Source organism: Sporobolomyces salmoneus (assembly GCF_050403485.1).
Source record: "Sporobolomyces salmoneus JCM6883 DNA, S_salmoneus_JCM6883_v1_ctg7, whole genome shotgun sequence".
Classification (NCBI taxonomy): Eukaryota; Fungi; Basidiomycota; class Microbotryomycetes; order Sporidiobolales; family Sporidiobolaceae; genus Sporobolomyces; species Sporobolomyces salmoneus.
This window is the reverse complement of record NW_027481156.1, coordinates 493562-520981: the sequence shown is the minus strand read 5'-3', so window position 1 is coordinate 520981 and position 27420 is coordinate 493562. Positions and strand designations below refer to the sequence as shown.

Sequence of the window (27420 nt, the reverse complement as noted above, 5' to 3'; positions counted from 1 at the left end):
CGTTTCCGTCTCTTACCTTCTATCTTCTACTTGCACCGGCAATCATTCCCGACGATGGACAAATGCCATCAAAAGGAATCAGGAAACATTGAAGGGTCGGTACCTAACCGAAGTCCAAAAGTCCAACGAGGTCGTCGAAAATCCTTCAACCCTCTCTCGATCGGATTCCCTCTCTTCTTCTTCCCTTCTTTCCTCACTTCCGCTCTCTCACACCGCTCAGACTATCGACATCTTTGCGTCCCAAACGCGCAGGCCGCGTCCTTTACATTTCGATTTCAAGCTCTAGACGAACGAACGAACATCAATCTCCCAGCGCTTCAGTCGCAAGGACTCCCCTTCTACTACTCTTTCTCCTATTTTCGACACCTCTCAACATGCTTTCACTCGCTACGACGATCGTAGCGCTACCCCTTCTCGCCTCGGCCCACATGTCGCCTTGGATGCCTTCGATGTACGGAGTCGGCCCTAACTTCGAATACTGTAAGCTCGATCTCCTTTCTCTTTCTACCTATTAGCGGGCAACGATGAGGTGCATGGAGGAAAGCGAAAGACGGTTGGAGGGGAAAGCGAGTTGAAGTTTGAATGGTAGAGGCGTTCGCGGTTTTCGAAAGAGTTCGCAAAGTGCCTCCTTCGTTCATTCGCTGACATTTCATCTTCTTGCTCTTCCTTCGCAGCTGCCGGAAACCCCGTCGACCCTATCGGCCCTGGATGGACAACGTTCGATGACTGGTGGTTCCGAGGACCTAGTTACCGAGCCTTGAAACCTCAAAGCGACGTCGCTTCCCAATTACCCGCTGGCGGTTCTTTTACGATGGAGGTTGCATGTCACGTCGCCTGGGTAAGTCTCTATACCTCTCGATGAAAAATTGAAAGAAACGATCAAATGCGGCAGAGTGACTGACTTTCCCAATTCGTTCTTGATTCGTGCAGACCTCTTACGGATACGCACCGACTGAACCAGGCTCAAGGCTCGACGCCTGTCCCGGTGATAACGCAGGACCGTTTCACGCCGGAGACCCCACTTCGCTCGAGATCGAAGACAACCTCGTTTCGGGTTGCGCTTTGGCCATCGCCGATGTACGTTGGAAACTTCTCTTTACTTCTTCCGCGTTCTCGTAACTGAACAAGCTCTTCTTGAACAGGTCGAGAACATCGAGGATGTGACGATGGACAACCTGGTCGTCTTCTCGACAAACCAGAACTGCGTTCGACAGAAGATGACTACCTTCGAGATTCCCGCGAAAATGCCCAAATGTACCGGTTCCAACTGTATCTGTACGTCTCCACCCCATCCGTCCTGAATGAGCATAAGTTTACTTGTCGTCTCTCATTGTCATAGGTTCCTGGCACTGGCTAGCGAACAACGGAACCGCGAATTACTGTAAGTCTACATTTTCTCTTCTCAAATCGGAGTATCGCTAATCCCCAGCGCGTCTACCTAGACCAAACCGGATTCAACTGTACGATCACTGGAACCGATCCCGACGCTACTCCAATCGCTCCTCCTTCCGATCCCGTCTTCTGCAAGGGCGACCCCGACTCGTGCACGAAAGGAGCGAAACGTCCTATCTATGCTTACAACTACCCTTCGAACGTTCCCTGGATCGGCAACAACGATCGTGCTGGTGAGTTGATTGACTATTGCGCGAACGACGAGCATGAGCTGATTCATTTGAAACTGCGAAAAGGATACCACGCTGCGTGGAGTTTCCCGACCGACGGAGCTCAAAACGACATTTTCCTCGCTGCCGGTGAAACCGTCAACTCGTCTACCTCTAAGACGAGTGTTTCCGCCTCGGTTAACCCTTGGTTCGGTGTCCCGACTGGAGCTGGAGGCGCTCCCGATCTCGGACTCGACGTTTCGACGGCGACTGCTTCTTCGTCGGCATTCGGACAAGGTCCCTGGCACGCTGTCGACGGTTTCGCGAACGGTTACAGGGACGATGGAACTGGAAACGTCGAGCAAGAATGGTCTTCGAATGGACAAAAAGCCGGAGCATGGTTGAACCTCGGTTGGAACTCTCCCATCACTTTCAACCAGATCGTCCTCTTCGATCGCCCTAACGCTGCCGATCAAGTCACCGCTGCCAACATCACCTTCTCCGATGGATCGTTTGTCCCCGTCGGCGAGCTCTTCAACGACGGTTCTGCGACCTACCTCAACTTATCCTCTTCGGTCACGACCTCATCTCTCCGTTTCACCATCACTGGAGTCAGTTCGACGACTGGTAACGCTGGTTTGAGTGAGATCGAGATCTATTCGGTTCCTGCCGACGGGTGAGTTGGTTTTCCTGTCTCTTCACTGCCCGAGCTCAATTCAAATTCTGATTCTTTGCTTTTCGAAATAGCTTCACGTCTACTACTCCCGTTCAAGGTATTCAACGAGTTGCCTCGAGTTCGATCGCGTCTTCCTCTACCGTCTCGAGCGCCGTTGTATCCTCAACTTCCGTCGCTCAAAACGCAACTTCGACCTCCACGCTCGTTAGCTCCAGCTCGGTTCCTTCAGTTTCAGCTTCCGCCACGTCGAGCGTCGTCAGCTCATCGGTAACTTCCAGCACCGCATCTCCAACCATCTCCGCAACTCCTCTTCCCTCTTCTTCCCTCCAATCTTCTTCTTCCCTTCAACCCTCTTCTTTCCTTCAACCCTCTTCTTCCCTTCAACCCTCTTCTTCCCTGCTCGCCAGTAATACCTCGACGCAGGCTTCGTCGACTACCGCGATTTCAAGTACTTCAAGTCTCGTACAATCGAGTTCGTTTGTCTCTCCTATCGCGGCCAAAGTCACTTCGACTGGATCGATTTCGTCTTCCGTCCAATCCTCCTCGTCCTCATCAACCAAACCCTCCTCGACTTCGACTACCTCGAGTCCATCTGCAACAGCGACGCTCATCAACCTTGCGCGTCAAGCTACCGCAACGGCTTCGTCTCAGACTCTTTGGACCGGTCAACTCGCTTCTGGAGCTATCGACGGCATCATCGGCGGATACCTCGTCGGAGGAAGCTACTACACGACGCAAGAATGGGCATCGAGTGGTCAAAAAGCCGGAGCCTGGATTCAACTCAACTGGAAATCGGCTCAAAACTTCAACCAAATCGTTCTCTGGGTGAGCTTGTCTCTCTCTTCTTTGCGTTCGACAACGAGTGCTGACCTTTCACATTCATATAGGACCGACCCAATGCTGCCGATCAAGTTCTCGCTGGTACCGTCTCATTCGCTGATGGAACCGGAGTCGCGTTCACTGCTCTTCCGAACGACGCGAAAACTGGACTTACGATCAACCTCGCAAGAACCGTTACCTCGACCTCGATCAGAGTTTACATCACTCAAGTCAGTTCGACGACGAAGAACGTCGGTCTCTCGGAAGTTCAAGTCTACGCCGCCGATGCCTCGAAGTGAGTTCACCTCATTGTCTCCAATTTCTACGGACTCGAGAGCTGACTCTTTCGCTTTTCAAATAGATTCGCGTCCGGCTCTCAGCTCACTCCCACGAAAGCACTCGTTGCGGCAGCCGCCACTACCGCTTCGAGTAGCGTTGTCGTCCCGTCTTCTTCGTCTCTCACGAGCAAGGTGAGCTCGAGCTCCTCCTCGCCTCTCGTTTGGAGCGTTGTACCGACCCCAGCTGTTTACAATCCAAAGAGCGCCGCCGCAACTTCGTCCCCCGTCCCTTCCTCATCGGCCGTTGTTACCTCGAAAACTTCTTCGTGAGTTCCCTCGAGTTCCATCTGGTTCAATCGAGTCACGAGCTAACAATTGTTTCCTCCATAGGGTCGTCGCAACCTCGACTTCCACTCGACAAGTTTGGACTCGAGTCAGTCAAGCCGCACGAGCGATCCTCGCTCAACCTGTTTCGAAACGAGACTCCTTGGCCCTCGACGATCCTTTCTCCTCCTCCAACAAAACTTCGACGACATCGCCTCGTCACGTCCGTGATTTCCGACTGATAACGGAGTAAATCTACTGGTTCGCAAGCCTCCGTCGTTACGTCTAGAATCTTCAGTTCTCGGGATTAGAACAAGGTGTATATAGCTTTCCCCCCTTTACTCTGTATCCCTATACTTCACTATGTAGCCTCTAATCTGTTTGGATTTGCTCTCTTACGTTATTCGCTCTTCATCATCTACCTCCTTTCTATGGAAAATTAATCGTTCGATTCCATGCATCTCGGTCCTCGACCAGCGAGAAACAAGAGATTCCAGCGAGACCGTCGGACCTCAGACTCCGATCTCGGCCTCTAGGGCTTGAGCGTAGTAATCCCCACTGAGAATCGGTTTGTATTTGGGTCCATTGGGTCCTTCGAGACCTGGAATACAGGCGATTGTAGCAGTCGGATCGGGCTAGAACAGCGAAAGGTGGAGATATCAGCAAATGAGGTAACGCAGAGCGACGGAGCGAGAGACACAGAAAAAGAGAAGTGGAAACTCACGTTGCAGAAGTAAGCGACGCTTCGACGAGTTCGTGTTTTGCCAGTCACAGGATCGTCCTTGCTGGGATCAGGCAGGATGGCGCGGTGGATAGTCGACTTGAGCTTATCGTTTGACCAGCGAGAAAGAATATCTCCTCTGAAGCGATGCGAGAAAGCGGTCAGTGGTTTACTCGGAGGAGCGAGAGGAGTCAATGGCTCACATATTGATGACGAATGTATCAGGTTTTGGCTCGACTGAACACCATTGACCGTCGGGGCCAACTACTTCGAGTCCTCCTGTCTCATCTTGCCAGAGTAGAGTCACCTATTCAATGGGCTTCGTCAGCTGCTGTGTCAAAGTGGACATTAAGCTCGAAGCTTACCGTTCCAAAGTCGGTATGGCTTCCGATTCTCGTCTGTCCCTCTTTCCGGTTCGTCGGAGGATAATGCAACAATCTCAAACAGTGCGAACGTCCCGAAATACTAGGTACGAAATAATCTCGATCGAGGTCGAGCGAGATCGCGAGTAGAGACATGATTTCGAGGTGAAGTTCGTGGCAGGCGAGGTGGAAGCGGTTCATTGTTGATCTGAAGCCGGGGAGGTCTTCTTCTTTAGGCCAATGTTCGGGGTAGTCTGGGTCGATATCGTTCCCAATCTCCATCGTCTCTCTATAGAGGTATTCAAGACTTGTGAGAAAATGATCACGGTTGAAGGCAAAAGACATTCGCTCGAGCGAGAGGGTCATAGTCGAGCTCACTTTTGATCTTTCTCGGGCTCTTTCGTAATAACTTCTCCTCCGTTGAGTGTCACTTGGGTTGACAAGCTCGCTTGTTCTCTCCCAAAGCTCAAGTACCCTCTGTTCGCTTTACTAGAGGTGTATGCGAGCGAATTCTTGATTTCGAGCGGCAAGTCGAAAAAGCGCTTGTTCTATCCGCGATCATCGTTGAGTGTTCTCTTTTCCCGCGAATAGGACGAAGATAGACTCACGTAATCGAACACTTCTGCTACAAGGTCTTTCGGTACTAGCTTCTCCCACCCTTTGACGTAGAAGAACCCGACTCTTGCACTCTCTCTCACGAGATTTTGTGCGAGTTCTCGTGCTTGTTCGGGAGTCGCTGATCCGGAGAGGTACTGCGAGATGTCTATCGTGTTCAGCAGGTCTGGCATGGCTGCAGCAGTGGAGTATGGAGGGAGAGCAGGGCGAGTTGGTTGAACAAAAGGAATTCCTGGAGTCGACCGTCTAAGCTCTGTAAGGCGCGTAACTCGGGAGAGGGTACTGTCTTGTAGCTTGTGAGGGAGTCGTCAGACGAATTCGGCGGTAGTGAGAGGCAGGAGGAAGAGAGTTTCGAAGTCTGTTTCCCTCTGTTCACGTTCACTAGCCTCAACTCGGTTGTCGTCAAAATTGGACGTCACACATTTCGACTCGAGAGCCTACTCTCCTCCAGCCTCCATCCCGCTCTTCCACCTCCTGTACTTGCCGTGATCGAGTTTCACTCAACTCAGTTCCCGATCTAAAAACTCCGCTCCTCCTCCTCGAGGCCGGATGGCGCCGGTTCCCTCCCTCGCTCTTCGACCGCAGAAGAATGCAATCGTAGCGGGAGAAGATCGCGTCTTCAAAGGGTTCCAGGCATTGCAACGCGAGCGGGAGAAGGAGAGGGACATCCTCAACCGAGGCAAGGGCAAGAACAGTGCACCGGAGAACGCTGTCGATCCTTCGAAAGAGTGAGTCAATCGCCGTGCTCGTGGGAGGTATACCAGATGCTGACGTGAGCGTGTTCACAGATATCAGTTGAACGAGAAATTGGGAGTCGGTTCGTTCGGAGTTGTCTACAAAGCGTGAGTGACCCTCTCCTTCGTAATACACCACTCGATACTGAGTAATCACCGCGTTCCGTTGAATGTAGGATCCATTTGCCGACTTCGAGGCCGGTAGCAATCAAAATCATCGATTTGGAAGATTCAGACGACGACATTGCAGAGATTCAACAAGAGATCAATCATCTCGCAGATTGTGACTCGGAATGGATCACGAGGTACTACGGGAGCTTCTTGAAAGGGTGGAAGTTATGGATCGGTAAGGCGATGAAGCGTTCAGTCGAAGAGAGCAAACGGAAAACTGACTGCTCGCTTTGTGTTCCTTCAGTCATGGAGTACCTCGCGGGAGGATCTTGCCTCGACCTTGTAAGCACTACCTACGCTTGCACCCTACTCGACTGCGCGATGACTGAATATCGATTTTGGAAACAGCTCAAACCCGGCCCGTTTTCGGAATCGCACATCGCAATCATCTGTCGAGAGTTGCTACTCGGTCTCGATTACCTGCACAGTGAAAACAAGATCCATCGAGATATCAAAGGTACGTCGCTTTTCTTCCCGGTTCGAACTCGGGAGAATTCACTAAGGACCGATTTTCGTTTTCAGCTGCGAATGTTTTGCTCTCGGCCAACGGAGCAGTCAAGCTCGGTACGCCGAGATCTCGTTCCTTCAGCTAAATTAAAGCTAACAGGTCTCCTCGAGTAGCCGATTTTGGTGTCGCCGCACGGCTCACGGCAACTCTCGGGCGAAGAAACACTTTTGTCGGTAAGGAGTCTTCCTCTCGTCCCTCTCTATAGTGCAGCAGTCCTGAGTACTTCAACGCCACAGGTACACCGTATTGGATGGCTCCCGAGGTCATTCGTCAAGCAGGATACGACTCGAAAGCCGATCTCTGGAGTTTAGGAATCACTGCGATCGAGATGGCGAAAGGAGAACCTCCATTAGCGGAGTACCATCCGATGAGGGTTCTCTTCTTGATCCCGAAAGCTAGACCTCCTAGTCTCGAAGGTCAATTCTCGAACGCTTTCAAGGATTTCGTCGCTTTGTGCTTGATCAAGGATCCGAAAGAGGTGCGTTTCACTTTCTCACATCTACATACGAAAAGAAGCATGATGTTGGTAGCGAGTCGCATGAGCAGAGACCAACGGCAAAAGAATTGCTTCAACATCGCTTCGTGAAATACGCCCGAAGGACTTCACAACTTTCGGAATTGATCGATCGACAACGAGAGTGGAAGTTAACTGCACCGAAGAAGGACCTCGGATCGAAAGACAAGAAAGGGAAAGACGGGTTGGATGATCGATCGAACGGAAACGGAACGGTTACGAGTAGTTGGGCATTCGATACGGTACGAGGAGGGGAAGAGAGTGACGATGGAGTCAAGCTAGGAACGCTTCGCCACGTAAGTCAAAGCATCTCAACTTTGCGACTCTTGAGCTACTTGAACTTAGCTTAGCATTGAACAGCCTCTCCCGAGCGATTCTGAGTTGGCCGCCCTCTCGTCTTCTCCCGCTTTACAATCACTTCCGGATGGTCCCGCTGGTACCGAGCCGTCTATCGAGTCACTCCTCGCCGCCTCAGCTACTCCGGTTTCAGCAGCTGTTCACGACATCCCTTACCAACCTCGAGACGCTACACTATCTACATCGCCGAACAAACACGATGTCATCAAGCTACAAGATGAAGAGAAGGAGACTATCTCGTCAGGTGGAAACGCTAGTTCAGGGTAAATCGCCTTTCGTCGTTCATCTCGCATTAGTCAACTGTCCTGATCACGCTGACCACTTCACCAATCAGACTGAACACCGTACGACCAATCACCCGCAGTAACTCGGGTCAATCTCAAAGAGCGTCGGTCGAGCTCACTCGCTCGAATTCTCAGAAGAGGCCTCAACCAGATTCAACTTCGACTTCCTCAGGATCTACGGCTCAACCAGCGCGAAGAGCTTCTACGAGTCAAGAATCAAAGGTACTTGGAGAGAACTCAGAAGCTCAGACGCGACGTCGTCCTTCAAGCTCGAGCGAAGCTCATTCGATTCGAGAAGAACGAGACAAACTAGGCAAGGCAGTCGTGCTTGAAGTCCTCGGACCCGTCGTGTCAAGGCTTTCCGAGGGTCAAAGTGTCACCGCGAAGGAGTCAGAAGCGTTGTCGCTCGTGAGGAAAGGGTTCGAAGACTTGATCGCGACGAATCCCGCGCTCGGTTGGAACCTTGTCGAGGGTTTACTCGAAGGCATTAACGAGTGAGTGACTCTTCCTATCGGTGCTTTTATCCCGTATTGACACTACTCCTCGCCGCGGACGATAGCAACGAATCAATTCGACAATCTCTAGCCAGAGTTTCCCCTTCTCTCCACGCCACCGCTCTTCCTTCCGCCTCCAATCTCGAGACTGAAGTCATCCCGACTCCTTCCGGTCCCGCCGTTCTCTTGTCGACACTTCAACGTGCTCAAGGCACCTCATCGTCTCATAATCGCCGACCTTCAGTCGCCGCCTCTGCGTTGTCAGATTCTTCGGACGATGCGATCACAGAGCAGGAGCGAGCGCTACCGAGTGAGGAGACTCGAAGTCCGATCGCTCAGATGCTTTGGACGAGATGGGTCGTTGGGTTGAAAGAACAACGTGAGTTTCCATTTTGCCTCGTTCTCGCTCGCTGTCTCGTACGCTGATCATCTTACGAATTTGGTCACATAGTCGGTCTCGCCTGAATAGACTCCTCCCCATACACCTTAATCACTGCTTTCCGACGCTCTCGTACGCCTCACTTACTTTCGATTTTCTTCAAATCTAATACTTTTGATCCCCCTTTACCTCGTCCCGTCTCTTCGCATCTCTTTTCACCCGTCTCTACTCACTTGTTCGTTGCTACATTTTACTTTGCTTGTTCTTTCGTCTCTCCAACTTTGCATCCTCGTCCTCTCTGAGCTTAGCTTACGTCGTTCAGTCGGAATTTACGTTTCCATTTTTCCTACACTCTATGTTGCATCAGATACACGAAGGAGAGTCTCCAGCAGCGTACGAATCAGATTTCGGAGAGCTTCTCGAAGCTTCGATCGGCCGCGAGATGATGAAGCGTTTCATCTTTCTCTTGTTCTCTACCACTCTCACTCACTACTCGAGATGTCGTTCATGCGACCAGTACTACCACAGCTCTCTCACGCACTTCCTTCGGCTCGCGCCACCGTCGTTCATCGCTTCACGCCTCCCACTTCGGCTCGCCTCTTCTCATCTCACACTCGCCCTTCGAACATCCCTCCTTCTCCCTTTGCGAACCTTCGTCAAGCTTTCCACTCGTCGAAACGTTCACTCCGTACCGCTCCCGTTTATGCTGGTCAACAATCTTCGTCGGGTTCTTCGCAAGTCGATTGGAGGAAGATTGGTATTAACGTCGGATTTGGTGTGGCCGGAGCGATTGCTTTGAACTTTGCGTTGAACCGTGAAACGAGGGGACCTCTAGCTGGATTCGAAGGCGAATATCTCGTTAGTACTCTGATCTTTTAAACTGTTCTTTCGAGTTCTCAGCTGTTATTTCGCACTCTAACTGACTATTTATACTCTAGCGCTCGACCTTCAAATGGACAGCTGCAGGACTCTCTATTACGGCGGGAACTGCGTATTTGGCGTTCTCGAACGGTCTCGTTTATCGCATGATGGCGATGAATCCCTGGGTCGTGATGGGAGGGGGATTAGTTTTATCGATCGGATCTATGTACGGCGTTCACTCTACGGCTCCGGACTCCCCTGCTCACTACGCATGCTGGGCAGTGGTAAGTTATCAAATCTCGTCTTTTCCTCCTCAATTCTCTTCTTTCCCCCTTTCCGCACACTGCTCTTTCGCTCTCTTTTACACTTTCCGCGCACTAATCTCCCGCACTCTGTTACTAGTTCTCGGCGATGCAAGGTCTCACTCTCTCGCCCATGTGTCTCATCAATCCTCAAATCATCGGTCGTGCTGCCCTCTACACCGCTGGTGCAGTCGGTGGAATCTCGTACATCGGAGCTACTGCCAAGTCTGAACAATACCTCTGGCTCGGTAAATATCTCTTCAAATCTTTCGTTTTTCGCGAAATTATTGACCATTTTCTTCTTTCGTTCAGGTGGACCTCTTCTCGCTGGTCTTGGTGTTGTCATCTGCTCGAGTCTCGCCCCAATGATCATGCCAAGGATGAGTCTTCGTGCGCTCACCACCCTCGAATCCGTTGGCGCCTACGGAGGAACGGCTGTGTTCAGCGGTTTCATTTTGTATGACACTCAGAAGGTATGGCTCTATCTCTCGTACGGTCGGGCTTCATTTGAACTGACATCTGCGTACAAAAGGTCATCAAACACGCTCAACTCGCTCAACGTGGGTTGATCACAAAAGACCCGATTCGCGAATCCGTTTCTCTCATCCTCGACGTGATCAACCTCTTCACTAGCATCGTTCGCGTCCTCCTTCTTCAGCAAGGTCGTCGCAAGTAAACATCTGCTCTTCCGTCTCCATCTCGTCTCTTTGGAAAATAGCAAAACATAATTGAATTCTGTTCAGATGTAGCCAATAAGTAATACATAGCACTCCTCGTTTTATTCCTCTCTACCACACGGTTCCCGACGAGACAGCTCAGAGAGTCGTATCGCTGCCAAGGGTTCGAAAGTTTCTTGATCACGTGCGGCTAAACAGCGAAAGTTGCTTTCTGTCTCGAAGACTCGTTGCATCTCACCTCATCATGCCGCGTCGAGTTCCCGAACGAGACATAGGTCCACCGCCTATCCATACACCGACTGTACAACTAGGCTTGTCTCAACCGATCAAAGTCGCTATTCAATCTCGCCTGTTCTTTCATTCCGAACAATGGATTACACCGCTATACAAAGACATCAACGCTCTACTCAATCAATTCGAACATCGATGGGAAATCGAACTCCAGCACCAGATCGCTGCGACGGGAGGAGAAGAGGGAACGAGAGAGATGAGGAGTCCGTTCGAGCTGTTTAAGCAGTTGTGGAAGGAGAAGGGATGGAGTCTGATTCACTTGTTGGGAGTAACGGACGGTCCGCTGAGGGCGCCTTGGGGTGAGAGTGTCTTGAGAGGTTTCGCAGGTAAATCTCGTAACTCTCTCTTCTGCTCGAGTATCGCTTGCTGACGCATAGAGAGCACATCTGCATCAATCACGTTGGCTCTACAGAGCACCTCAACTCGAAGGAGACCCCGTTGCGTCAAATTGGCGCACTATTCGCGATTTTCATTTTCTGCAAAACTCAACCTTCGAGTACAGTTCAACAGTGTCTCAAGATTGATATCCGTGAGTGGGGTCGATGGTCAGCTCTCTATACTGTGTGCTGACTCTCTCTCCCTTTCACGCTATGTTCAGCTACTCTCGAATACCTCACGACTTTCCCAGTTCAAGTTTCTCCCTTTCTCGACCCTACGGACTCTTCTCCTCTCTCCCCACCTCCCTCTCACGACGTCACTACCGTCCTCGCTTCTCTCCTCTCGCCTACAAAACCCCTCTTCTACCTGATCCCTACCGAGCTCTACCTTCACCCTCCAAACCTCCCTACCGTTCTCATCCGCGACGCTCGTTCCGCCGAACGACACCGCGGAGGTATGATGGATCGAATCGGACAAAAGTTGTTAGGGATCGAAGAAGAGATCGAGTGGTTGAGGAGGGGAAAAGTTGAAGGGTTGGAGAAATTGAGGAAGAGGGTCGAGAAGAAAGCGATGAGGAAACGGGAGAAGGAGTTACAGAGACGGGAGAATGAGGCTCAGGGAATCGATCAGAGCAGCGATCAAGACGAGGAGGATGAGGAGGAGGACGAAGAGGCCGATGAGGAGGAAGAAGTGATGAGTTCGAGAGCGAGAACGAGAGGGATCGCGGAAGATTGGATCGGGAATCTCTCGAAGACTTCTCGGACTTATTCGACTAGCAAGACAGGAGGAGGAGGATCGGTGTTCAAGAGACCAAAGTCACAGCTACAACTCGAAGTGATGAAACGGGCGGAGGAAGCGACGATGCGAAAAGTACGAGAAACTGGATTGGAACAAACGGTCGAGCGAAGGATTGGAGGGTCGACGGATGGACAAGGGCAGAGAAAGAAGAGACTATTGAATCTCGTAGAAGGGTTTGACGAGCTCAGCAGAACAGGAGGGAGGGTAGGGTCGAAGAAGAAACGTAGGAGAGGGAATGACTCAATTCGGGAGTTAGATTCAGCCTTGACTTTGTTGCAGAAGAGCTATGAGTAATACAGCGACTATTTCTAGCAACTTTCGAACAAGATGTTCGGGTTTCATTGATACCGGTGAATTTTGAACTTCCAAAAATCTCCGCAAGACGCGAACTTCTCTCTCTTCAACATCTCTCAACGACATGTCATTCCGCCTCGCCGCTCGACAATTGAACTCTGTTCGCACTCAGTCAGTGAGATCTATCACGTCTGAAGCGAAAGCTCCCGCACAACTCGCGAGTGAGTTCCTCTTTCTCTCACTTTTACCCCGCGGCCTCTGCCGAAAGCTCATCCCTCTATCGAGACAGAGACTGCTGCATTCGCACCTTATGAATGGGAGGATCCTCTCAAGGTAGAGAGCACGATGCTTACGGAGGAGGAAGTGTCGATCATGTGAGTCTGTTTGAACAGCTGCAGGGATCCCGTCGAACTCAACTGACTCGCACACTTGCTGGCTGCTGGAACAGGGAGATGTCGAGGAGCTATGCTCAAGAGAACTTGCAACCTCGGGTCACGGATGCTTACCGCTCAGAGAGTGAGTTTCCCTCTCGTATCGCCCCACCGCGGCTCGGCTCAGGAAATTAGAACCTCACTGTTTTCGCGCATCGTACAGACTTCCAACGTGAGATCTTGTCAGAGATGGGTCAACTAGGTCTATTGGGACCTACGATCGAAGGTTACGGTTGCGCAGGAGTCAGTTCGGTTGCGTACGGACTGGTCGCGAGGGAAGTCGAAAGAGTAGATTCGGGTTACCGTTCCGCCATGAGTGTACAATCTTCGCTCGTCATGCACCCCATCAGTCAGTTATCAGTGTCTATATTCAGCCACTAAGAAGGCAGGAGAAGCTGACATGGGACGAGACTGACAGATGCGTTCGGAAGTGAAGAATTGAAGGAGAGATACCTACCCGGGTTGGCAAAGGGTGAATTGATCGGTTGTTTCGGTCTTACTGAACCAGATCATGGTTCCGGTACGCATTCCTTCTCTCTCGTCTCGCGGTGTCAACGCTCGAGCTCAAAGGTTTCGAAAACTCTCTCTTCAATAGATCCCGCTGGAATGACGACGGAAGCCGTCGAAGCCCCTGGAGGGGACGGCTACCTTCTCTCGGGAGCCAAGACCTGGATCTCGAACTCTCCTATCGCCGATGTTTTCGTCGTTTGGGCGAAATGTAAGTGGGACGGTAAGATTCGTGGGTTCGTCATGGACAAGGTGACATCTTTCTTCCCGTTCAACAATCCCACTTCGATCTGAGCTAACGATGCGACGATGTCGGAACGATATTAGGGTCAAAAAGGTTTGACTGCACCTCCGATCAAGAACAAAACGGCTTTGAGGGCCAGTATCAGTATGTCGTCTGCCTCCCTACCTCTCACTACGCTCGTATGCTGAATCGAGCCTGACTGTCTCGGTGTGCTCCAGCTGGATCAATCTTCATGGACGAGGTCGCCGTCCCCAAGACTCACATGCTCAACGTCGAAGGATTGAAAGGTCCTTTCTCCTGTCTCAAGTGAGTCTCAGCTAATCGCTCTCAACTGAGGCGTGCCACAAGGTACTGACTCAACGATGATCACGGTAGTAACGCTCGATTTGGTATTTCATTCGGTATCATCGGAGCTCTCGAAGAAGCGATCCGAGTCACCCGGGAATACTCGATGGAACGGTACGTCCCCTACCTCAAGTCTTGATTGCTGTCTCGTCTTCGGCGCTGAACTGACCGGAACTCGCGCGCGAAATAGCAAACAATTCGGAAAACCTTTGGCCGCGTTCCAGCTCGTGCAGAAGAAGCTCGCCGATGCTCACATGGAGGCAGCTAGTAAGTCGATTCGTATCGTGTGTGTACGCTCTGTACGAGATACTAATGAACCGTTCCATTGCGCAGTTGGTCTCGTCTCGTGTGTTCAGCTCGGTCGTCTCAAGGATAGCAAGAACTGGTCACGTACGTTTCTTCTCTTCGGATTATCCGCCCTCTCGCAGATTGTGTCTGATTTTCCGCTTTGTCGCAACGTGCAGCCGAGATGGTATCTCTGATGAAGCGCAACAATTGTCAAAAGGCTCTGTATCATTCCCGAATCCTCATGGAGGTCTTCGGTGGAAACGCTGCTTCAGATGAATACCCGATCGCTCGTATCGCCGCGAACGCTCACGTCGTATCTACTTACGAAGGGTCAGTCTTACTGTGATTTCGTATCTATCGAGAAGAGGTGACGCTTTACTGATAGTTTTCATGACAACTCTCGGTAGAACTTACGATATTCATGGCCTTATTCTCGGAAAGGCTATCACCGGCTCTCAGGCTTTTCAGTAACTCGGGTGGTGAACTTGCGATTTTGTTTTCGTCGTTTTTTCCTCCCCGCAATATTATACACAGCAGTACCCAATCGTCTACACGTCACAGTGCTCTCGAGTCACGTCGAAGGATGTCACGCTCTTCTGCAGAATCGAGCTTGTGTTGACGCGTGGTCTGAGCTGCCTAGATCTTCGCACGACATTCCTTTCGATTGAGACCGCCTACTCGGTGAGACAACGTCGAGCGCGTGGACCCGCATATCGATGTTTGTCACCCTTCAGTCTGTTCGCGTCCTGCTAGATCACTCAACTACCGTCAGAGCATCCGAAATTCATCTGACCATTGAAGTTTCGAGGCACCGTCGGCGACCATCGCTATCGGTCGGCGTAAGACGTACCTCGCATGCAGGACTTCTCGGGCAATGCACCGCCTTATGACAAGGTGGGTTGTTGACAGCGAATTGGAGTAGCCGGTTTATTCAACCTCGAATTTCTTTCTCTTCACGTTTCCTTCCATCTCTGTCTTCCCTCCCCCTTGTCCTCTTCTCTCTCGTCGCTTCCACTCAGCCTTGCAGGTCAAGCGCTCCTCACTCTTCCTAGCTCCAGTCTCGTCCTCTTTCCGCCTCTTCAAACAAAAACACCTCTCGAAACTCGCTTCTAAACGACATGGTCAACTTTCCTCTCTCCTCTAAATTCTCCTTCACATCTTCAACACCGACGACGCCTTCCTCGTCGTCCATCTCGAGCCGGGTATGTATCGTCACTTTCCTCCAATCGTCTCAAGACTGATCGATGATTTCTCGTGAACAGTCTCGAACAAACCCATGCCTACCCACTTCTCCCGCCCCAAAATCACCCCCGACGACCGCACTATCTGATCTCTCGAACTGTTCCGATTCGTTCCCGCTTGCGCGAAGACCGACCAAACGACCCAAAACCGCTGATCACCGCCACCATTATACCTCTCTCTCCGACCTCCTCAGCATCCCTCCCTCGGTACTCGATCGGGAGACAGAGAAGAGCGAACGGGAAAGAGAACAGAGGGAAAGGGATAGACAAGAAGGGAAACCCGTTACTGCGGAGGTAAGGTCGAGCTCAATCCCAAAGTTGCTCTACGGACGCTGTAGCTTACAGTCCTCTATATCTGCTCTGTTTGTAGACACCTTGGACCGCCCCGCCTACCCCAGACCTCTATTTCTTACCTTATCGCCCATCTCTCCGAGCTCAACATCAACGTTCCCGCTCCGATCCTTCTCCCTCCCCCACAGTCGCGACCTTCGATCAGCCTCTCGGGTCTGGAAAGGTCTCGCCTACTCGACCGTGCTTCAATCGAACTCAGACCGATCCTGGCCTAAACACTTCCCCCAAAGGTAGCATCGATGGAGGGAGCAGCCGACGCTCGAGCACAGGGTCGCCACAGCGGCATGAACTCCTATAGTCTATCTCTGTCTCCCGTTGAATCCACATCGAGGGAATCGGGAGCGAGGAGTTTCACAATCGATGAATTTGGACTCTCGTTCGAGACGACTTCAAGCAGACACTCGAGTAGCTCAAAGCATCGTGATTTACGACAGACACTAGTGATATCATCCGTACCAGGCTCTCCCCTGAGCTGTAGTCGTGCAAATAGACACTGTTTCGTTCTCAAAGAATCATACGTTCCACTGATCGATCTCATGCAAGCCGAAGTACAATCAATACTGCGAGAATAACAGTGTCACTGCTGATACTGAGGGTACGTAAGAGACACGGGAAGGAGGAAGAAAACAACAGGAATAATGTCAAAAAAGAGGGAGGAATGAACGAGTCGAGCAGGAATCGAATCGATCTAGAGGAAGCCGGATTCTCCCAATAGTCGGGCGATACGTTCGTCGTCGCGTTCTCGAGGTTCTCGTTGAAGAGAAACTTCATACAGTCTCTGATCGTCGTTCGCGAGATCGACGTTGCGAGGGAAAAGTTGCTCCTGAAGGAAGGTTGCGAGAGGGGGAACAGCCGAGAGGTTGTAGGTCGTAGCTTGGTGGAGTTTGATCATGAGGATGAGCTCGGAAGCTTTCTGACGTTTGTGAAAGTTGATTTGATGAGGTTTCTCTCGAAGCATATCGGGGTTTCCGTCGCCGATGAAAGTCCAGTCGGTGAGATACACGCCTGTACACGCTCAGAGGTAAGGAGGCGAAGCGATAAAGGGGGCAGAATAGCATAAAAGTGGGCTCACCGAGGAAGGGAACGCAAGGAGGAGCAGCTTTTCGCAGAACGTCACGGTACTCTTTGTAATTCTTGTCGGGTCTCATGATGTTGTTGAGCACTCCGAGAGACACCATTGATTTCTGACTGACACTTTCCCACGTCCTTCGAAGACGGTGGATCGGAGTCGAATTGAGGCCGGCAATAATGTGAATCAAAGTCGAGAAGTTGTTGAGGGACAAACAGCGCTACGGTCGGAATCAAGCAGCATATTAGCACGGCATCTACGAGAAAGGATGAAGGAGGTTGTGCGCTTTACCTCTGCAATAGCGATGAAATGCTTGACGATTGAAGCTCGCTTCTTCTGATCATCTTGAGCAAGAATCGTCTCAGTCACCCATCGAGTGATCTGCCGAGCGAGATACGTCAGCAGCCGTCTTTCTCATCTTCGAGAAGCTCGACTCACAGCGTTTGACATGTCAATCATCGCCGAGATGTTGACTGCTTCACTTCCGAATTCTTTCGGCCAAGCTTTACCTAAGCATTCTTGCGGAGTGATACGTTGGAAGAGTCGTCCGTCCATGATCGTGAGTTGACGTGCGAGCTCGAGAGGTTCGATATCGAGGAATTTGATCTTCTTGAGATTCCTCGGAATGATCGGTGGTGGTAAAGGACCAGGAGCCAAGTTGCCGATAGCTCGAGGTGCGACACCTTGCATCTACAGAGGCAGGACGTCAGTATTCGGAGCGAAAAGCTCGAACGAAAGAGTGCAAATGCATGACTTACTCTTTCGTCGACACTCTTGCAGATTTGCAAAGATTGTCCTTTCTCAAGCATCGTGTTCATCGCGAACTCTCGTATCCGAAGGAGTAGATCTCGGTTCGTCTCCTCGTGATCCATGTGTTCTCGAACCCAAGCTTTGAGCAAATTCGCGACACTGCGAAACGGTTGATCAATCGCTGACTATCAGCGCGCGAAGGAGTGGAGTCAAGAAGGATGCTGAGTCTTACCGAGCTCGAATCGGTCTCAGTTTCTGCGACTCCCACTCTTGTAGCTCTTTCTCCTCGAGTCCTTCCGGTTCCGTTGTAAGGTAACGCTCGACGAGTTGATCGAGAAGTTGATGACCGGTGCAGAACGTTCGGTAGGTCATTAAGAAGGCAGAGAGGTAGGAGCTGTCGACTGTTCACACGAAGCAGAGAAGAGCCTGATCAGTTCCCGAAAGTGGCGGAAGCGAAAGAATCGATTACTTACCTCGTCCTTCGTGACTTGTCGCTGCGATGACCAACCCTCGTAAAGTACCACCTTTGATCGTGTTCTCCATCGTAAACGACAACTCATCGTCGCCATAATCTCGTTCGAGGTACCAAGGCTTCGGAGGTTCGAAAGCGGCGTCCGTTGGCGCTCCCTCTCCGAGAAGTTTGTGAATGTTCTTCGAACTCGACCTTGTCGGGGACACTGACGGGTGAACAACTCGAATCAGTCAGCAATGTTTCGGAAAGAGGTTCAGAGAGAAGGAGGAGAGCAAACTCACGGGAAGAAGTTTGAGCAATTTCGGCGAGAGGGGTCAGACTGTTTCCTCGTGCTCCTTCTCCAGTTCCAGCCGAGCTCGTGGTCGTTGCGACACTACCTCGTCTTCGATCCCAGCCTGGCGGAAGTCCGATTCCTCCTTGATGAGCTTCAGAGTTTCCGGGTAACGAACTTCGACTGAAGGTGCTCTGAGTGCGGATGATACCGGTTCCGGAAGAGACTGGAGGTAGCGACGAGGTCGAAGTCGTTGCAGGCGAGAATTGTTGTGGGAGAGAGCTTGTAGAACCAGTCGCCCTCGCGTCGGCTACGGCACCGGAGAAGAAGAAATCGCTGTCGACGCTGTCTCGGGAGTTGAGACTGCTCATCGCACTACTCGCGTGACTTTGACGAGATCTCGGTCCCTCGTGGAACGCTTCGGATTCGACTTTCCGGCTGAACTCGCTCGCGACGCTGGTAGGAGCCGTTTCGTTATCGTCCGCTCTCGATGGGAATAGGCTCGATCGGAAGTTGAGAGGTGCACTTCGAAGGTTTTGAGGAGCAGAAGACTGAATCTCGGCGATGTTGGCGAGAGAGGAGAGCGTCGAACATAGGAGAGGGAGGAATGAGAGGAGGTCGTCGACAACGTCGAGTGGTTGAGTAGCGGGATCGAATGAGGTCGGAAGAGCGAGAGTCGAGAGGGGAGAGTTGGCAATTGGTTGAGATGCGGATCTGGGAGAATCCTCTTCGACATGAGCGGGATTTGGGAGGAATAGTGATTGGAGAGCGGCGAGAAGTCGGGGAGGAATGTCGTAAAGAGCTTGTTTGCGGGTTTCGAATTCGGCGAGAAGCGGTTTCGCTTCGATGACGCTCTGTCGATAGGCGAGAGTCGAGGTCGGGTCTTCTTCCGTATCGGTCGAAGCTCCGGTCGTGGTTGACACCGGTCGAGAGATGGGTTGATCGTGGCTCCGCGATAGTTGGAAATCGATTGCAGAGGCAATATCGATGTCTTCGATTCGGGTGAGAAATGTCGCCAGTCGAGGAAGAACCGCTGTTGCTCGTTCGAATACTCCGACCGATCCAGTTTCTTCTGTTGCCAAAGCCGTTTTCAGTTGCTCGGCGGATTCGACGATCGAGGAAGTGAGGTTTGCGATTTCGTCGGCGAGTGCTTTCGAGATCTGTCTCATCGGCCAGGCGTAAGACAACGACGTCGACGCACCACCTCCGTTCGCGGCGGCTGGATTCGGTGACGAGTGAGGCGTTGGTAGAGACACGAAGCCGTTCCCGCGCCAGTTTCCTCCGAATCCTCCGCCTGGCAGAAGAAGAGCAGCGGCGTTCGTTCGAAGCGAGCCTTGAGGAGCTTTGGGAGCACGGAGAAGCTCGAGGGGTAGATGCTTTCCATCGTAACGATTCGAGGCGGAGGCGACGATCCCTTGGAACTGCGTCAGGAAAGTGAGGACTTGATCTCCAACGTCTTTTGCTCCAGTCATAATTTCGCTCCTCAGTTTCGTCTCGTGTTCGAAGCGACTCGCAGCAACGGCTTTCCGCTCGTTGATGACTTGCTGTCGAATTTGTTCGCGTCGGAGCGTTTCTTCGGGGTCGGCGGGTGAATCGTCCTCCTCCAACGCTTGATCCTCGGGTGTCGTTTCGAGCAGTCCCCAGATCGCACGAAGAGAGAAGGTGAGCTTCGAGAGAGTCGACACTAGTCGTCGAGTGGAGGGCCGGAGTTGAGCGAGAACAGGAGGAGGAAGGGGAGAGGCGAGCGGGAATGGGCCATTGATCTCGTTCAGAGTCGAGACGGAAGCGATTGGCGAGACGAGGACAGGGTGTTCGAGGACTCCTGACGAATGGAGAATCAGTCGAATCGAGTTGATTACGTTGTCACCGAGTTCTGCGAGGCGATCTCGTTCCTTAGCAGCCGCTTTCGAAGGATCTGGAGCTTGTTCTCGTTGAGACGCCCCGCCGATACCGACAGCTGTAAGGAGATCTTGAAGCGACCGAGTGACGATTTCTCCGAGATCGGTGATGAGGGGAGGAGGTGGTGGTCCGAGAAGTTCAGCCGTCGGAGCTTGCTTGCGAACTTGCGAAGTTTTCCGTTCGATCGCTTTTGTTGAAACAGCAAGTTGAGAGATGCCGACATCCGCGCTCGCTTTCCTCTCCCGACTTGATTCTCCTACGAATGCCGTATCGAGAGCCGAATCGTCCGAACAAACGCTACCGTCCCGTTCTTTCCCATTCCTCTTTGGTGTCGCATCGTCATGAGGTGTCGCGAGACCTGGTCGAGCGGTGAGAGCCGAGAATAGTGATGCGTTGTCGGCGACAGAGACAGGTCGAAGTTGATCCGAGGGTTGAGTCGAACTCCGAGGTTGAATCCGAGGTTGATCCCACGACTGCTCTCCCGTCCTCAAGTTCACGTAATAAACATGTTGTCCATCCGCCGTTCTCCTCTCGCTCCATTCATCTCCATCGACTTTTCCGAGACTTCCATTCGTTCCATTCGACGTTCCCTCTTCGTGACTAAACTCCCTCGGATCGACGTAAACTCCATCTCCCTGACCATCAATCGGCATGTCCATCGAGGTTTCGCCTGTCGTCGTGTTGTAGTAGAATAGCTGTCCATGAATCGTCATTTTCGGAACCCAGTAATCCTCTTCGGCGCTTTCTGAAGCAGGGTCGAGGAGAGATTGAGCGCCCGAATACGAACTCATACGACGAGATTTCGAGGTTGTACGAGAGAGTGGAGTTGATTCGGTTTCGGCTTGAGCAGCTGCGGCAATCTCGCCGAAAATGTCGCCTCCGTTCGAGAAAGAGGTGAGATCTTCAGCGCTGAGGAAATCTTGCATCGATGGATCCCGACTGAGACCCGTGCTCGTACTTCCTCCTCCTCCTCCTGTTGCGATACTGTTCAGACTCGTCTGACTAAAGTCCCGCGCGAGTTTGTCCTCAACTCCGCTCCCAGTCCCTGACCTTGGGCGTCCTCCATTTCCATCTGCATCCCACCAGCCCATCGTTTGTTCTCTCGCCCACAGAGCGTCTTCCTCGCTGATCTGTTGTACGTAGTTGCTCGGGAACCATCCTCTGACCTTGGTCTCGCAATGAATCCCGTCCCACCATCCACTTTCGAGCGTCGAGAGAACTTCGATAATGTCGCCTTGTCGGAACGAGAGTGACGAGCTATCGGCTCCCGTATAGGCGTAGAGGGCTTGGACGAAGCTAGGCTGGAACTGATAGTTGTCGGCCATAGCGGCAGAGCGAGGAAAGGAAGGGAGGGAGGAAGGGCGAGAGAAAGGGGGAAAGGAAGTCTTGCGAAACCGCCGCTTTTCGGCTCCTCCTTCACTTGCAGCGTCTGAGTGAGGGCCTTAGTTGAATGAGAGCTGTATTCGAGCGGCGGAGTTGGTCAATTTCGCGTTCCGAACGACTGTGAATTCCCTCCCCACAACAACACTTCTCTGACTCCAAAGTTGAACCTATCCACCTCTTAGTAGACAAGTTCAACTCATGTACACCTGATGTGAACCAAGGTAAAGCACAGGGAGTGCTCGAACCTCCTATCTTCCCATCATCCCCTCTGATCCCGAAAGAGAGGCTTGCAGCTTACCGGAAGGTGATAGTTGACCTCTGACTGTTACTATAATGATCTTTCGAGCCGGCTCGTTGGTCGGGATAGTCGTGTGGAGCGGGAAGTGGGAGAAAGAGATCGAGTGTGAAAGGAAACAAAGTCGTCGAGGTCGTGCTCCCCGAGAGAGAAGCGCGAACGGGCGCGCGTATCACGTAGTACTGTAAGTGCTGATCAGACGATGTGGTCGTGCGTTGTGAAAGTTGAAGAATCGAAACTTCGATCTCTCAGCGCCTCGCGCGTTCGAGCTCCTCCTCGTAACCCCTTTCTCAGAAATCGATCACAAATTACTTGCACTGTTCTCTCTTGATTCGACAATATGAGACCAAGGAGAGTCTTCGAAGGAAGGTTGTGCATGCTACATCATCGCGTAATCTCGAACTTTGACTTCCCCTCCTTCCCTTCCTCCTCCTCCTCCTCCATTGCTGACTCCATTGCTTCCTGTCGACGCCTTGTGAGACTGAGAGACCTGTGATCGACTCGGTTGAGATGTCTGTTCAGTCGGTCGGAAGCTCGTTTGGTTCTGAGAGAGCAATTTCGCAAACTCTCGAGTTGCGAGAGTCAATTGACCAACGCCTTCTCGGACTTGCGGAGCGAACGAGACCTCGGTTGAAGTTGCCTTGACCGCTCGAGCAAACTTGATGACCGTCTAATCAGATCGGAGCCCCTCAAGTCAGTCAACAAGCGAGTAGAGGAAAAGGGAAAAAGCTCTCACCTGAACGAAATCGAACGAAGCATCTCCCAGTCTCCTCGCATCGTTCGACGTAAACTTGAGTTTCCCTCGTCCATCTCCACCTCGAACTCGTTCAACGCCCCGTTTGAGTCTCACGGTCGTATCGTTTCCGTTCTTGCAGAGTTCCGTCAGCTCTCTCGCTCTTTTCCTTCCGATCGCTCCCGCTGAAGTTGGCGCGTTAGGATCATCGAACGAGTCGAGCAACATTCCATACACGTCGAGAGCGATCTGAATCGTCGAATCGGCTTGATCGACGAACATTTCGTCGGCGTTCAAAGTCGAAACTGGTCGAGATTCTCGATGAGGATTGTAAGCGGAGGAGGGAGTCGAGGCTGGAGGTAGGGGGATTCCGAGATTGTGCGAGGACGAGGAGGTCGGCATTGGCGTCGACGGGTTGGAAGCGTTCGTCGTGTGGAAGGAGGAAGAATTCGATCGAGGGGGCATTTCGGGAGCGACGGAAGGAAGTCGTTCGAAGAGACCAGTTCCTCCTGGGGTCAGAGGTTGATCGAACGCACTCTGCACCATATCTTGATAATGCATGACGGGAGGAAGCGGGAGGGAGCCAGTTGGAGGAAGACGACCCTTATTCGAGGAGAAGCTCGAGGCGGAGGAAGATTTCGGCAGGGATGGTGCAGTTGGTCGAGCTCGCACCGTGGCGGAGTTCGCTGCAGTCTGTTGCTCTGAGATGCCGAGGTCGTCGAGCGATGTCGAAGGAGGAATCGCGGGAACCGGAGGGATTTCGGCAGGAGGCAAAACGGCACCGATTTGTACGTCTTCGACGCTGAACGATCCCGCGTGCCTACGGGTGACAGACCTTTTTCGGGTCAGTCGAGCTCCGCCTCCTCCTCCTCCTGTACCGTTCGAAGTTGTCGAAGTTGTCGAAACCGAGCGCTCGAGAGTTGGAGATGGAGTCGGAGGTTGAAGAACGACAGTTGTCGAGGAGCAAGAGGCAGGATCTCGATCGAGAGGAGGGAAGAGGGGAACCACCGCACTCCACGAGTTTGCGATCTCGCCCATCGAACCGTAGAGCATGAGCAACAGCGTTCTCGTGTAGCGAACGTCGGCTGTCGCGGTGAGTACACCCAATTGAGGCTGAAGAGCTGCGACGAGTTGTCCGAACGTGACGACGTTGTCCCTGCATGTGGTGAACACTTGTCGAACGATTCTCTGAGGCGGCAATCCTCGTCGAGATTGCGAATCGAATCTGTCGAGGGCGTTGATCAGAGAGTTCGTCGCTTGATCCGCCGAGCCCATCAATCGAGCAATCGTGGCGGGTAAACGGTCTTGAGACGCGAAGACGACGAATTGTCGAAGAGCCGAGTAAATTTGAGAGAGCGAGAAGAGGATGCCTCGAATCGCCTCGGCGAATTCGAGAAGAGCCGAGGGAACAGCTTTCGCGATTGTTGAGGCCGGAAGCATCGATTGACGCCGGAAGTAGGCTCCACTGTTCCGTTCGAATTCGGTCGGAGTCGTACGTCCCGCTTCTTCTCGTTTCGGCGGCTCGAGTGAAGTTGTGAACGAAGGTTTCGGGGGATCGAGAGGAGGCAGAGATTTCGAAGTCGTCGCGACAGGTACGGATCGAGGGATCGGGCGAGCGCTTTCGGAACGAACAATCGGAGCCGCGACTCGAGGTAAGGGAACCGGCGTTGACAAGAAGGTGGAGAGGGAGTCTCCGTTGTGGACGGGATGGGATTGAGTCGGGAGGCTCGCTTTCGCGGTCACTGAATGAAGGAAAGGTGGTCGTTCGGCTTTCAACTTGTCGAGGGTCGGTAGAGCTGGAGTGATGCGATTTTCCTCCCGCTCGATTGTCGACCCGTTTCGACGTTCTGCTAGGATATCGGCATGACTCTGTCTCAAATCTGGGAGTGATTTCTTTGACTTGAGGCCATTGCGAGGTGCCGGTTCGAGCGATTGCATGAGCGAATGGGAAGCGTTCCGACTGTGCCGAGCTGAAGGATCCGTTTCGAGCGCGTCGAGCGTCGAGATAACTTGATCAGTGTTGTGCGAGCGAAGCCGAGGGCGAGGGAACGATTCGAGAGAAGGTAGACTGGGAGAGTTCCGTAAGCGACCACCACTCTCTGTTCGCGGCATTCCAGCACGTCGAGAGGCGTCTTCGAGCGTTTGAGGTAGCCGTTCGTCCTCGCTATATCGCGCCATTTTGTCAGTACGAGTCTCGGGTTCCTTCCGAGAGGAGACAGCGCTGCAAACTCACATCGGCAACTCTGGAGGATTGCTCGGTTTCCGCCTCTTCTCTTTCTCTCGTTCCCGCTCCCGATCGATTTCTTTGTCTCGATTCTCCCTCATCCACCTCATCAGCGCAGGTAGCCATCTTTGCATCTCGTCCGCCTCTTCCTGCTTGCTGAGGGGAGCTCCACCGACTGATCCGGGCGTCTGGAACGTCGTTACTTCTTTCGGAGGCCATTCAAGCGGATTGTGATCGAGTTTGAGCACTTTGAGGTGAGACATGGACGTAAACCATGTTGGTAGTCGTTTGACTCGGTTCTTGGCAATCGAGAAGACCTACGCGAAGACGAAACGTGATTAGACGGAGAAATGAGGGTTCGTAATGGAATCGACCTACTTTGAGATTCACGAGCGTCCCAGGATTCTGAGGTAGTTTGCGAATCTTATTGCGACTGATGTCTAGAATTTCGATCGAAGGCATCTCGCAAAGCTGTCGAGGGTTTCAAGTGAGGGATCAGCGCTGAAGGACTCGATTGAAGGCCCGGGAGAAAACTACTTACGACGGCAGGGAACGTAGTCAACAGATTGACTCTGACGTTCAAGTATTTGAGTCTGCTCCCGAACCCGACAAAGTACGACGGCAGATCCTTCAATAGATTGTAACCCAAAGCCAACTTTTCGACCTCGTTTTTCAACTCGTCGACGACCTCGATCGGTACTTCCGCGATTCGCTTATGACTGAGATCTACTGTGTCGAGTCGAGGTGCTGAGCCCGGACGCGACGGAGATTTCTCGGGCGCGAGACCCGTTGGAGTCGAGTCCGGTTCAGTAGTTGATCCAGCCGATCGAATCCGTTGGTGACTCTGTTGTTGAGCGAGAAGAGATGCCGGTGATCTTGGGAGAGGACCTTGAGACTGAGAAAGAGCCATCGGAGAGGAAGCGGAACGAAGAGAGTGAATGTGGAGGAGGAGGGCTTGACTTGAGATCGGAGGGTCGGAAGAGCTAGAGGTCGAAGCGAGAGACGTTGTCTGTGCGATACTCGGTTGAGGGACGAGAGGAGGACCCATTGTCGAGAGGGAAGACGAGGAGCTCGAAGGCACGGGGTAACTAGGGGTGTTTCCCAACGCGGGAGAAGAGGTCGAAGCGGACGAAGAGGTGTTGTTCTGATGCCGAGTCCCACTCATCGTGTACGAATATGAGTTGTTGTAAGGTAGGTAAGACCCTTGGGAAATGGAAGAAGTCGAAGATTGCTGAGAGCGATGTCGCTGATAGGGCAAACTTGATCGCGAATTGTCGGTAGAGTTCATACTCGCCGAGACAGGCGGGCCCATGCTTCCTTCCCTTTCTCGTTCACTCCGTGAGACTGAAGTCGACCCCCAGTTCCCTCTCTGATACTGACCCAAGGAAGGACTGCTTTGCGAACCCGCTCCTCCTCCTCCTGCACTCGCTGAAGGTCTTCGAGGAATCGAGAGCGGTGTCGTATTCGTAAAGATTGGACTTGAAGGATTCGATCCGCCGCCTTTGAGCAAGAGAGGAGCCGGGAAGACTCGACTTGTCCGAGGGATCGCTTTCGACCCTTCCGAAGCGGCTGCTGCCGCGAGGTGTCTCGCTGAAGCGGTGGAGTTCTCGTAGCTTGTCGGGGGCGAGAGAAGGAACGACATTGAGTTGTCGAAACCGGCTAGCTCCTGACTCGAATTACCTCCTCCTCCTGATCCGTGTTGACCTCTCGTGGTTCCATCTGAGAAATTCCGCGTCCCCGTCGCTGACCGAGCTCTCCCAATCTCCTGAAATTCCTCCGGTTCCTCGTACAGTCTTCCCATTTCCCTCGGCATCGCCCGTAACCCGCTACTCAGAGTCGCTTCCGACAATCCTAACCCTTGATGAGCCGTGGGTGTCCCGAGCTCCCGCTGCATCGTGTCGAAAGCTCGATCTCCCATAGGCGATGTAGTGTCGAGCGGATCGTATCCCGCATTCGAATCGATCGAAGAAGCTGATATATTGCTGGCATGTCGCGTCGTGAAAGGGCGAGCGGCGAGAGCTTCGTGGAATCTGGCGGTACTCGAGCTGGGTTGGGAGGGTACGTATGAAGATGTCGATGTGGAGTGGTGATCGTAAGGAGTGGAAGCAGAGGAAGAGGGAGGAAAGACGTGCGGAGTAGTCGAAGTGGGAGAAATCGACGGACTGGCACTCGGATCGGAACGAGGGGGTAAGCGAAGACCGCTATGATTCAATCTCGGAGAGTTGTTGTACATTCCTACTCACTCAAGAACAGCGTTAGTCACGATGGTCGCGCTTGAAGAGCTCAGACAGATCGAGGGGAACTGCGCCTCAGGGTCGAGAATTTCCCCCCTCCTGAACCTCTGTACATCTGATCGAATGTGATACGAACTGAATAGACTGACCCAACTACAGACTCGAGAGCCCTTGATGGGGGGACAAGCTAGTGATCGAACCTCCCTTTCCAAACTTTCCACCTTTGTACAGATCGACAGGCGGTA

At 52.4% G+C, this 27420-nt stretch overlaps 8 protein-coding genes across 8 annotated transcripts; 5 read left to right on the top strand and 3 right to left on the bottom strand.

Moving 5' to 3' along the window:
- Nucleotides 1-374: 374 nt before the first annotated feature.
- On the top strand, nt 375-3951 carry JCM6883_001001 (discoidin domain-containing protein; the record flags this gene model as incomplete). Its single annotated transcript, XM_076630009.1, has 11 exons — nt 375-480; nt 675-838; nt 931-1077; nt 1143-1275; nt 1340-1381; nt 1443-1625; nt 1689-2277; nt 2349-3102; nt 3165-3391; nt 3458-3700; nt 3765-3951. 11 exons carry the CDS (start codon nt 375-377, stop codon nt 3949-3951), a joined length of 2775 nt encoding a protein of 924 aa, XP_076490174.1.
- Nucleotides 3952-4210: 259 nt separating this feature from the next.
- Nucleotides 4211-5569, bottom strand: JCM6883_001000 (isopenicillin N synthase family dioxygenase; the record flags this gene model as incomplete). The annotated part of the gene is made up of 6 exons (XM_076630008.1): nt 4211-4333; nt 4423-4558; nt 4623-4726; nt 4785-5070; nt 5160-5329; nt 5390-5569. 6 exons carry the CDS (start codon nt 5567-5569, stop codon nt 4211-4213), a joined length of 999 nt encoding a protein of 332 aa, XP_076490173.1.
- A 376-nt stretch (nt 5570-5945) lies between these two features.
- Nucleotides 5946-8923, top strand: JCM6883_000999 (STE20 family serine/threonine-protein kinase; the record flags this gene model as incomplete). Its single annotated transcript, XM_076630007.1, has 13 exons — nt 5946-6124; nt 6185-6238; nt 6307-6476; nt 6546-6583; nt 6650-6758; nt 6824-6865; nt 6923-6982; nt 7046-7287; nt 7356-7619; nt 7684-7943; nt 8015-8458; nt 8524-8837; nt 8910-8923. The coding sequence occupies 13 exons, from the start codon at nt 5946-5948 to the stop codon at nt 8921-8923; spliced, it is 2190 nt and encodes a 729-aa protein (XP_076490172.1).
- A 412-nt stretch (nt 8924-9335) lies between these two features.
- On the top strand, nt 9336-10676 carry JCM6883_000998 (uncharacterized protein; the record flags this gene model as incomplete). Its single annotated transcript, XM_076630006.1, has 5 exons — nt 9336-9695; nt 9776-9982; nt 10101-10248; nt 10313-10473; nt 10533-10676. The coding sequence occupies 5 exons, from the start codon at nt 9336-9338 to the stop codon at nt 10674-10676; spliced, it is 1020 nt and encodes a 339-aa protein (XP_076490171.1).
- Nucleotides 10677-10921: 245 nt separating this feature from the next.
- JCM6883_000997 (uncharacterized protein) lies at nt 10922-12438 on the top strand (the record flags this gene model as incomplete). The annotated part of the gene is made up of 3 exons (XM_076630005.1): nt 10922-11294; nt 11381-11497; nt 11567-12438. 3 exons carry the CDS (start codon nt 10922-10924, stop codon nt 12436-12438), a joined length of 1362 nt encoding a protein of 453 aa, XP_076490170.1.
- A 124-nt stretch (nt 12439-12562) lies between these two features.
- JCM6883_000996 (uncharacterized protein) lies at nt 12563-14724 on the top strand (the record flags this gene model as incomplete). The annotated part of the gene is made up of 13 exons (XM_076630004.1): nt 12563-12659; nt 12728-12812; nt 12887-12954; nt 13033-13218; nt 13288-13389; nt 13465-13628; nt 13704-13764; nt 13839-13926; nt 13996-14079; nt 14156-14232; nt 14299-14355; nt 14430-14583; nt 14661-14724. 13 exons carry the CDS (start codon nt 12563-12565, stop codon nt 14722-14724), a joined length of 1287 nt encoding a protein of 428 aa, XP_076490169.1.
- Nucleotides 14725-16533: 1809 nt separating this feature from the next.
- JCM6883_000995 (uncharacterized protein) lies at nt 16534-21631 on the bottom strand (the record flags this gene model as incomplete). The annotated part of the gene is made up of 8 exons (XM_076630003.1): nt 16534-16850; nt 16918-17134; nt 17206-17295; nt 17353-17604; nt 17673-17823; nt 17897-18065; nt 18138-18341; nt 18418-21631. 8 exons carry the CDS (start codon nt 21629-21631, stop codon nt 16534-16536), a joined length of 4614 nt encoding a protein of 1537 aa, XP_076490168.1.
- Nucleotides 21632-22363: 732 nt separating this feature from the next.
- JCM6883_000994 (uncharacterized protein) lies at nt 22364-27174 on the bottom strand (the record flags this gene model as incomplete). The annotated part of the gene is made up of 5 exons (XM_076630002.1): nt 22364-22654; nt 22721-24881; nt 24951-25258; nt 25320-25412; nt 25483-27174. The coding sequence occupies 5 exons, from the start codon at nt 27172-27174 to the stop codon at nt 22364-22366; spliced, it is 4545 nt and encodes a 1514-aa protein (XP_076490167.1).
- Nucleotides 27175-27420: the final 246 nt, after the last annotated feature.